We start from the raw sequence: 10633 nt of genomic DNA, 5'->3' as shown, positions 1-10633 counted from the left end.
GAATAATCTCATTAAATTTTTACAAAAAAAAAAAACTTAGGCCTAATTCAATGTTACCCAAGAAACGGGATCAAACAAATATATTTTCTGTAATTTATTGGAAAAAGGCCTATAAATGAAGGCCCTGTCAAAAATCGCAAACCCATATTTGGCCACAAGCTTAAATGTGCTACTATGCTACGCACTGTGTTGTTTTAAAAATTGTGTCTATTTAGCTGTCATGTTATTTATTGTTTATTGCTAGAAACTACGAAATCGCACAATTCGGGGTCATAAACATTCTGTAGACAGGTCCCTAGTAAGGTTGAAAAGCTCATAGAAAACCAGAAAAAAATTCAGCAGCTCAAATACCTACTTAATTTCAACACTTGAAATTGATAACCAATCAACATTTTGCGCTTAAGCTCCTCACTTCACTCACTTTTTGTTGAAAAAGATATATATTGAAGAAGCGTAATTTATTCGTGCATAGTGCCAGGATGATGTCATCGGCGCTGTGCCAGAGACGTCATGAGCGTCCTACTGCCCAACATGGCGGACTTTGATACCATTTATGAGTTAGAAGAAGAAGATGAGAGAATTGTGAGTGAAGAACATCTCGTCAGATACTGTCCCAACCCTGTGGTCATGCGTGGGGCTGGTCACATCACCGTGTAAGCGTATGAATGCGGCAGCACCGCTGTTAGTCACTGTTAGCTCATGTCTGTGTTTGTAGCCTCCATGCTAAGCTCACTGCACGCTTTTGTCGCTAAGTTGTGGTATCAAAATACACGTAAGCCGAGCTTCTCCAGCTGTATCCTGACAGTGATTTTAAGCGGAAGAATCAGCCCTCCTAACCCGAAGCCTTGTTGTTAGCACAGAGATTTATGGTTTTATTGCTGGCCGAGGATAAAGGCTGCCCCGCAACCACAATCAAACTCGTTAGGACCTTCGCTTTAATTTGAAGTTGTTTGGTAACTGTACTGTACGTATGCTGAGGTAAACTTGAGAGATAATATTTTAATTAATGCAATACTTTATTGGGACAGTACTAGTACCTCTGCAACTGTCAGTTATGCACACATTTCTGAAGTTCAATCACCACCTTGACTAGTAGAGCTAAGTTTGAGTTACTTTATTATTTAATGAGGTAAACAATGTGATATTTCTACATGGGACAGCAGAGCCTACTGCAATGGATTATAAACAGACATCACACAAGACACTTATACAGTCTTCAGATTTCCTGGCAATTCAAGTTAAATTTAGAAACTGAACCCTCTCACTTTGTTGTGTCTGTGTGTTGCTTGTCAAGTCTTTAATGACATTTACATCTAACTGAAATTAAAGCTATCTTTTTCTTCCTGTCATGACACATCAAGCCTTTGTTTGGAAGGTAATCAACCACACAAGAAAAAAATCCTGCTTTGGTAAACATGAGTAATTATGAGATAAAAAGTCTAAATTGTGACATTACATCATAATTATGAGATAAAAAGGTCATTATCACATAGTCAATTGACTGTTCATGCCACAGTTTTGAATTTATCTCATAATTTCATCTTAGAACAGGGCTGTCCAAACTCGGTCCTGGAGGGCCGGTGTCCTGCAGAGTTTAGCTCCAACCCTAATTAAACACACCTGAACCAGCTAATCAAGCTCTTACTAGGCATAGAAACTTCCAGTCAGGTGTGTTGAGGCAAGTTGGAGCTAAACTCTGCAGGACACCGGCCCTCCAGGACCGAGTTTGGACAGCCCTGTCTTAGAATGTCATAATTTAAACTTTTTGTCATAACTATGACTTAGTGTCTCATAATTGTATTATTTATTATGACGTATTCCAAAATTTTTACTTTTTATGTCATAATTTTACATTTTTATCATTATTATATCAAAGTATCTCGTTTACAAATGCATGATATTTTTGTTATGTGGCAGAAATGGCCTTCAATATCTTTTCCCCATAATCATAACATAATTTTTTAAAAATCTGTGTTTGCAGGTTTGGACTAAGCAACAAATTTGACACAGAGTTTCCTTCTGTTCTCACAGGAAAGGTAATGATTTCTAACTCACATCTACAAAATAAATCATATTAAATTTTATTTATGGTGTGAATAAAATATCTTTCCCTGTTGACCTTTACACCATTATTCACCATGGTGTGAGCTTTTGATTAATACAGAATCCTTTGATGACGTCTCTAAAATGGTTTTAATCCAAGTGTGCTGTGTTTTTGCAATAGAATCTGTCAATAAGTAAACCGTCCAGGGCTCCGGTAGGCAGGGATCCCAGCGCTGGGAGGACACAGCTCCCGGTGACAAAATAATGAAAGAAACACTGTGCCGTCCACAAGAATAGGAAGCTTCCTGGGTCGGATGCAGAAATACAAAAAGGCTGCAGGGGGATGAGCAGGCCGAGGGAAGTGCGGGGCAATAAAGCGGAGCTCCAGTATTGTGACCCAGGGTGACATGTGACGGATGAGGTCAGGATTATGATGACTGAAGGGTACAGATCAGGCCTGCTGGGCTTTATTCCGAGTTCTTTTGCTGTTTGCAAAGAGACCTTTGCATCCTGTCATAAAAGATTACGACCCTGGTTTTATGGCGTACATACCCAGAGAGGAATGAGCAGCCATTCATGTTGTTTAGACGGCACAGCCACAGGCCACGGGCTTATCTCATCTTTTTGTCCTCCCTTTGCCCTGAGAGTGTCAGAGCTCGGTTGGCAAGTTACAAGCGTGCAATTGCAAGATCTCCAGAGAGCATCTGCAAACATGGAAGCTTTTCTTAAAATATTTATTTTAATTAATTTGCCATTTATGTTCTATTAAAATATTTATATTTTTATTATATTTTTATTTCTGTGTTTTTAAAAAGTATTCGGTTACTAAAAATGCACAAAGAATCGTTTACTGGCTTATTTACAGTCCTGTTTTGCTCCTCTCCCATCTGCTCTAGGTTGCTCCAGAGGAGTTCAAGACGAGCGTCACTCGAGTAAATGCTTGCTTGAAGAAGAACTTACCGGTCAATGTGAAATGGCTGCTCTGCGGCTGCCTGTGCTGTTGCTGTACGGTGGGCTGCAGTCTGTGGCCTGTCATATGTCTCAATAAGAGAGTGAGTCCTTCCTCAGACGTGACCAGTCCTTCCCCCATTAATCTATATGAATTACTTGCTGCCTCATTTGAGCACCTAATAAATAAACCCGCTCCGTGAGGAGGCAAATAACAAACTACATCCACTTATTAACTGTGTGTGAAACTGATATATGTCAGATGTCATGGCTTGTTGAATTGTGGAAAGGTGGTGATTTTACAACTACAAATTTTAAGTTATTGGCCATGACGGGCAACTTATAAGGTGCTTAACTACGAGCTTTTTGCCCCATAAATGTCTCTGAAGTCTTCATGCCCTGCGAGTTTTATTGGCATTTGTTAAACATGTTTGACAGGGTGATTAGCTTAAAAACCTGTGTGTCTCTATTTTTGTTCGTGTATAATTATTAATTTGTATGAGCTCATTTTTGTTTGTGTGTTTCAGACGCGAAGATCCATTCAGAAATTGTTAGAATGGGAAAATAACAGATTATATCATAAGGTAAGCTCATTGCAGAATTAATCTTAGACACATAAAGATAAGGACAGCGGATCATCTCCAATTTAGCTGCTATGTTGAGAGTTGTTTAAGTCTTGGTGTGTGGTGGATAGCGATCATTAAAATGACTGCTAACATTTGACCCTGTCAAATGCTTGTTGCCCTCGCAGCCATTTTGGTCTGATGCATTGATATAGTGCAGAGGCTGACCAGACTGTGGAAAGGTCAGCAGTAAAAAGCCACGTTCGTTTTGTTGTGTCTCGAAGCTTTGACTGGCAGCCAGTAGCGGCGCAGACACGTTAAGGAAACTCCGCTTGGCACTGGCCACTGCTTGACCTCGGCTAACCCTTGTGTGTAAAGTGTGTCTGAGCATCTGAAGTGCTTGTGTCTATTTTGAAGATCTACCGCACGGCTTTGTCTAACCTGTCTCTTCCTGTGTCTCGCCTTCAGCTGGGACTGCACTGGAAACTCAGCAAGAGAAAATGTGAGAGCAACAACATGATGGAATATGTAAGTTCATAGATTTTGTTTTGTTTTTTCATGAAAGTTACGTAACAGTAATTAAAAGTAAATTGTTTATTTTCCATTTCAGGGCTCTAAGCTGCTACCTAAATGATTGCAAATGCAGCACATAATTAAATGTGCAACAATAATTTAAAATCTAAGAGACGGTTAGGAAAACGTTGTTTGTGTCAAATATCACCTCAGAGAATTCGTCAGATTTATCGTGCACAAGTGAATTGTGATTTGCAAAACATGTCTCTTGTGAACTGATTCTTTTTAATGAGTCAGTCAAAAAGATTCAGCCTCTGACTCTCTTGTCATTTTGTGGTATGATTCAGATTGATAGTTTTGTTATTGTAATCAATTATAAAATCATTCAAATATTTCACCAACAAAAAAAAAAAAAAAGGATTAAAACATGAGATGCAATTTTTGGTTGAATCAGCTTTGAGGGAATATTTGTTTGGGTGACTATAATCAACAATACTGTATATTTTTATGTTAAAAACAGGCATGAATACACTTTTAAAGCGGGGATATTTATGTGGCACAAATACAACCATATTCATTAAAGTGATGGCATCAAATTGTAACTTATTTATGGTAAATACAACTAGAAACACAACCTATTTTATGGTACCTTTCAAAAATGTTTTTGAAAGATGTCTTTTATGCTCACCAAGGCAGCATTTATTTGATTTGTATTTAAAAAATACAGTAATACTGTGGAATATTATTACAAGTTAAAATAACACTTTTTCACTGTTTCTGCATAATTTCTCCACACTCCAGTGTCACATGATCTTTCAAAAATGATTCTAATATGCTGATTTGCTGCAATGTAAATTTTTTGTAACATTTTAAATTTATTTACTGTCACTTTTGATAAATTTAGTGCATCCTTGCTGAATAGAAGTATAATTTCTTTAAAAAAAAAGTTACTGACACCAAAAGATTTGAACGATAGTGTCTATAACTTAAAGGGGTCATATGATGCTTTTTTTAAAGATCATTATTTTTGCCCTTTCAGAATGAAAGGGAGTGCACAAGGTCAAAGCAGGACCAAAGGGCTGTTGAACTACTGGAAGCCAAAACAGTTCGCGTAGAGGTGGATCGAATATGCCGGTATGCAACACCCTTATTACGAAAAAGTGACATGCCCCATCTTCACACCACTATGGAAGCAGTCATGCCACGCTTACGAAGTACTGAGAGAAAACTTGCCAGAGACCCGCAACAAGCTGATGCTTATTCCTCCGAAATCCAGAAATTGGTTCAGTCAGGAGCAATCAGAAGGCTCAGTCCAGAAGAAAGAGAAGGAGATGGTGAGTGCTGGTTTATTCCACATCACATGGTGTGCCATAATAGCAAGAATCGTGTGGTGTTTGATTGCTCCTTTCAGTTTAATGGTCTCAGCTTAAATGATTCACTCCTCGCTGGCCCCACCTTGGGTTCATCTCTCCTGGGGGTCTTACTCAGATTCCGTGAGCATGCAGTCGCCATCAGTGCAGATATCCGGGGCATGTTTCACCAGGTCCGCCTTCTTCCCGAAGATAGACCCCTTCTTCGGTTTATCTGGCGTGACTCCAAGGAAAAGGGGACCCCTGATGTCTTTGAATGGCAAGTTCTGCCATTCGGGACAACGTGTAGCCCCTGCTGTGCGACCTTTGCCTTACAGCGGCACGTAAGAGACCATAGCCAACCGGACGATGATGTGAGGTTCTCCATAGAGCGATGCTTTTATGTTGACAATTGCTTGCAGAGCTTGCCATCACCAGAGGAGGCTAAGCAATTAGTTGACCATCTGAGGAGGCTATTAGCTGAAGGAGGCTTTGAATTGAGGCATTGGGCCAGCAATATGCCAGTTGTCATTAACCTCGCTTTATTTCTACTGTTCTCATGTTCTACGTTGAGATAGTTCATCTGTCTATTGTGAATTGCAAGTATACGTGTGTTAATGAAGATTGTGGTTAAATGGCCTATTCAGATGCTAATATGGCAATCCATTGAGCTGTAGCATTTCACTTATTTCCAGTAATATTGATAATGTCAAATTATTAGATTTGAAGTTTGTATTATTCACTTTATTGTATTTGTTATCTTTGTACAGACCACACCTATTACATGCTCCATAGCACAGTAAAGTCATCAAAGAAAGAACTGTTGTTGACTGAGTTCCTGGGTTCTGACCAGCCCAGAAGGGCAAGTGATCCCTTCCACAGTCCTTTAAAGATAAACGCAAAATTTCCAAATCCTACAGTAAGTATTCTTAAAGATTCCTAAATGCAGCTACTTTCGGAAGGCCAAATAAAGTGCTTTTGTTTAAGGCTAGAAACACACAGCGTCTCCCTCAACACTAACTGCGGTTACTGAAACCACGCCTTCTTTCTTTGCGTGAACATTTGTTCAATATGAACAAATATTATGCTAATATTTCCACATAGTGAGGTAGATATGTGGGGGCGAGTTAGAACGAGCCGTTTTAGGGGGGCGTGGCAGAGTCTTAACTTTGAAAAAGAATATCTTTTTGGATTTGAGACTTTAGTCTTTGCAACTTCAGGGATCTTATCTATGCACAATCAGCTTGTAACACTCCAAAGAGAAAGGAAAACTTGAAATCGCATCATATGACCCCTTTAAAACAGTCGTAATCACAGCACCTGACTGCTGTTAAAACCTAAAGTAGGAAGCTTTGCACTCGGTGAACTGAAGCGTTTCTGAACAAACATGTATATCGAGCGATTCTGTAATTTGTAACTAAAAGAGTAATTTGACTCCTAAATGTTTCATTCAGTCTTTTTTTTTTTTGTCTGGAGATCTGCATTTTCTTACAAAGTCAGACCATAAGGTTGTAAATCACGAGGCTGGTGATTTTTAACCCTCAAGTGTGCTTGCTTAAAGGTCCCCTGAAATGCTTAGAAACACGCAGCGTTACCCCTTGTCCAAATACCCACACTTGCGGTCTTGGCCACTTGAGCGCGCGTGCGCGCGACAGGAAGTAAGTGTTCGACACACACTTGTGGTCTTCATGCTCACTTGAACACTTGGGCCAAATACAGGAAATACGTCATATAAGTGGTCAAGTGCAAAGACCGCAAGTGTGGGTATTTGGACAAGGCATTACTCTATGTGTTGACTTCATTTTAACTGAAACAGGAAGACAGGGAGGGACATATCAAGCAACCAAGAAAAGATGTCGTATGCCGCCCCTTTTTAAAATAGCCAATAGCGTTCGTTTATATCACAGCTTGGGCTAGAGCCGTTGAGCTCCGTAAAAGATGTCATATGCCGCCCCTTTTTAAAATAGCCAATAGCGTTTGTTTATATCGCAGCTTAGGCTAGAGCCGTTCAGAGCCGTTAAGCTCCGTAAAGCCTTGAATCGTTCCCTGTCCCCTATATAGTGCACTACGTGCCATTCACTGTACAGAAAATACTAATTCTGTGGACAAGTGACCAATTTCTATGGTGATGCATTGCTGCCACACACATATTATTTTTTCCACTCAATTATGTCGTAATAACGAGATATGTCGTTAAAACGACATCTTTTCTCGTATTAACGAGATATGTCGTTAAATCGACATGTTTTCTCATTAAAACGACATCTTTTCTCGTAATAACGAGATGTTTTCTCGTTAAAACGACATATTTTCTCGTAAAAATTAGATGTTATGTCGTAAAAACGATATAATTATCTCGTTAAAACTACATATTTTTTTCTCGTAATAACGACATATGTCATAAAAACGATATGTTTTCCCGTTATTATAGATATATGGTAGGCTATATGTGAGCGAGCTAAGCGACTGTCCGCGCTGCTGTCGCCATACAGTCTGACATAAACGAGGATCTGCACGCTGCTGAAATTATTGAAATACACTGTTTTAAATGTATTTTAATGTAATGGTTTTAATTGTAGCGGCATGTTTTTTTTTTTGTTTTTTTTTTAATGTTTTTATTAGTTTTCTTTATACATAACAAAACTTACCAGTACAAAAATAAATAAATAAATACACTGTATACAAAACAAAAGTAATTATCATAAATAATAATAATAATAATAATAATTATAGAAATGACACTTAAATGCACAACTGGGTAATCAAAAAAACTAATCTGAATAAAATTCTCCCACATGTCAACATCCATGTGATTTCCATTCACTTTAGCTAACATTTTTTCATATGATACATTCTCTATCATAGATTCAATCCACATTTTAAGTGAAAGACATTGAATATCTTTCCAAAATCTAAGTATCAGTCGTACTGCTGTGATTACACCGACAGTAACAAGGGAAAACTCATTATTTTTAATCTGAGGAATCTCCGATTTATCTCCTAAAAGACAAATCCTTGATGAAAATGGAAGGTTAAATCCCAAACATCTTCCAAGATATTTCAACACAATTTCCCAAAAAGGTTGAATCTTTGAACATTGCCAGAGAGCATGAATGTATGTGCCAGTTTCTTGTTTACATTTCCAGCATTTATTATCAATCAGACAACCCATTCTAAAAAGTCGCACTGGTGTATAATAATACCTATGTAATACCTTATACTGGATAAATTTACCTCTTGCTTCCTTTATGTACCTTCCACTGTAGGACAAAATTCTGTTCCAAGTGTCCTTATCTATGTCACTATTAATGTCTCTTTGCCAAATCAATCTCAAGTTTTCACAGTTCTTATCACCAATCCTTAAACTGAGTTGATAAAATTTAGATGATTTTTGAAGGGGTCTTGGTAGTTCGCAAAATTTTTCTAAAACATTCTTTTCTTGTCCCATAGAAACTTTGCCACCAAACAGTTTCTAATCTGTAAATATTTCCAGAAGTGATCCCGGCCTTCTAAATGAAATTTTTCTTTTAAATTAGTATAAGATAAAAGCTTATCATCACTAAATAAATCCTTTAGAGTACGTATTCCATTTCTAAACCATTGTCCCCAAAACAGGGGCTTTTTCCCTACCTTAACATAAGGATTATTCCATACTGATGAGTAATGCTGACACATGTGAGAAATCTTATCGGCAACGGCGTTCTGAATCCGCGCTTCCTGAGCTTCACGAGCGCGCCGGCTCGCTTCCCTCGTCTGCGCGTCCTGAAGCGCTTGATCAGCGCAGCAGCTCCGCCGACTACAACGTTCAGCAAAACGTCCGAATAAACGAAATCCGGTAGAAGATTGTGTGGCATGTTCTGCCGAATGTTCAGCAGCTTATCCCTGGTAAAACTGATCGTGTTTGAGAAACAAAAAACAGGAAAAACTAACAAAAACAATACAAACACTGAAGAGCCAAACACTGAGGCTGCCGTCTGTGGCGCCATCGCTGTAAGAAAAAAAAAACTGCCTATCATTACTGCCTATCCCATCACACAGAGGCTACATTGTGATAACAGAGGAAAGAAATGTCTGCTTTATTTTCTATACTTCCACAATAACAACAAAACGTTACAAATCACTTTTGTAAAATAACAGGGTGCGCTTTCTGGCGCACCTTATGTCTAAAGGTCTACTTAAAACAATCGAAAACAAATTTGTGTTTATTTAATTCGTATAGCCTAAATCCAAACAAGAGGTAGCCTACTGTACAGTCTTTCCCGTCTGAGCTCATCTGTATTCCCATAAGAAGAACGCGATGCAATGCGAGGCTTGATTCAGCTAAAGATATCCTTTAATAATATATAATCACTAATACATAATTAATATATAATCAGACTAAAGTATCAAAGCTGCCCACGCATGTGAAACAAATATTGAAGCATAAGCTCATTTGTTTACCCACGAACAAAAATAGGCCTAAGAAAAATCTAGCTTAATTTTCGTTTGCCCGTTTTCAAACAGAACGAAATAATAATAATAATAATAATAAAGTTATTGTTATTATTATTATTATTATTAGCCTATTAGAAAATCTCTTTATTTCTTTTTTTTTCGCAGTTCGATTTGTTGTTAAATCAAACTTCAGTCATTCAAATAAAGAAATATTAAGCCCAGAGTCGATTATTCAAAAATAACTGTTTTGATCTGATCATAGCCTAAACGAGTCATGGGTCTGAGTGCAGTTATTGGATAGCACTATATTGTAGACAGATTGCAGAGAGATTAATCCTAATAAACATGCTGCTACAATTAATGAACTGCAGATACTCGTTTATGTCAGACTATATGGCGACAGCAGCGCGGACAGTCGCTTAGCTCGCTCACATATAGCCTACCATATATCTATAATAACGGGAAAACATATCGTTTTTATGACATATGTCGTTATTACGAGAAAAAATATGTCGTTTTAATGAGAAAAGATGTTGTTTTAACGAGAAAACATCTCGTTTTGACGATAAAAGATGTGGTTTTAACGAGAAAACATCTCGTTATTATGACATAATTGAGTGGGAAAAAAAATGTGTGTGGCAGCAATGCGTCACCGTAGATTTCAGCAGCGGCTTCAGTGTCTATTTTAGAGTGTAGGGGGCGGGCGCTTTGGATTCTAGAGAGCATTTGATTGGACAGAAAGTTTGATGAGAAGCTGAAGTACGATGTGACATCAAAAAAAAA

General features: G+C 38.1%; 1 protein-coding gene across 1 annotated transcript in view; it reads left to right on the top strand.

The window, feature by feature from the left end:
* Positions 1 to 479: 479 nt before the first annotated feature.
* The window catches only part of LOC107665430 (cysteine-rich hydrophobic domain-containing protein 2-like), an 11738-nt gene continuing 1584 nt past the window's right edge, over positions 480 to 10633 (top strand). Inside the window, exons 1-5 of the mRNA XM_016456302.1 lie at positions 480 to 653; positions 1982 to 2036; positions 2940 to 3095; positions 3519 to 3575; positions 4023 to 4082. Coding sequence (XP_016311788.1) covers positions 511 to 653; positions 1982 to 2036; positions 2940 to 3095; positions 3519 to 3575; positions 4023 to 4082 — 471 coding nt within the window. The 5' untranslated portion in view covers positions 480 to 510. The remainder of the gene's footprint in view (positions 654 to 1981; positions 2037 to 2939; positions 3096 to 3518; positions 3576 to 4022; positions 4083 to 10633) is intronic.

The sequence above is a fragment of the Sinocyclocheilus anshuiensis genome, unplaced genomic scaffold, assembly GCF_001515605.1.
Source record: "Sinocyclocheilus anshuiensis isolate Anshui unplaced genomic scaffold, SAMN03320099.WGS_v1.1 scaffold771, whole genome shotgun sequence".
Taxonomy (NCBI): Eukaryota; Metazoa; Chordata; class Actinopteri; order Cypriniformes; family Cyprinidae; genus Sinocyclocheilus; species Sinocyclocheilus anshuiensis.
The sequence above is the reverse complement of the archived record's forward strand: the minus strand, read 5'-3'. Positions and strand labels throughout refer to the sequence as shown.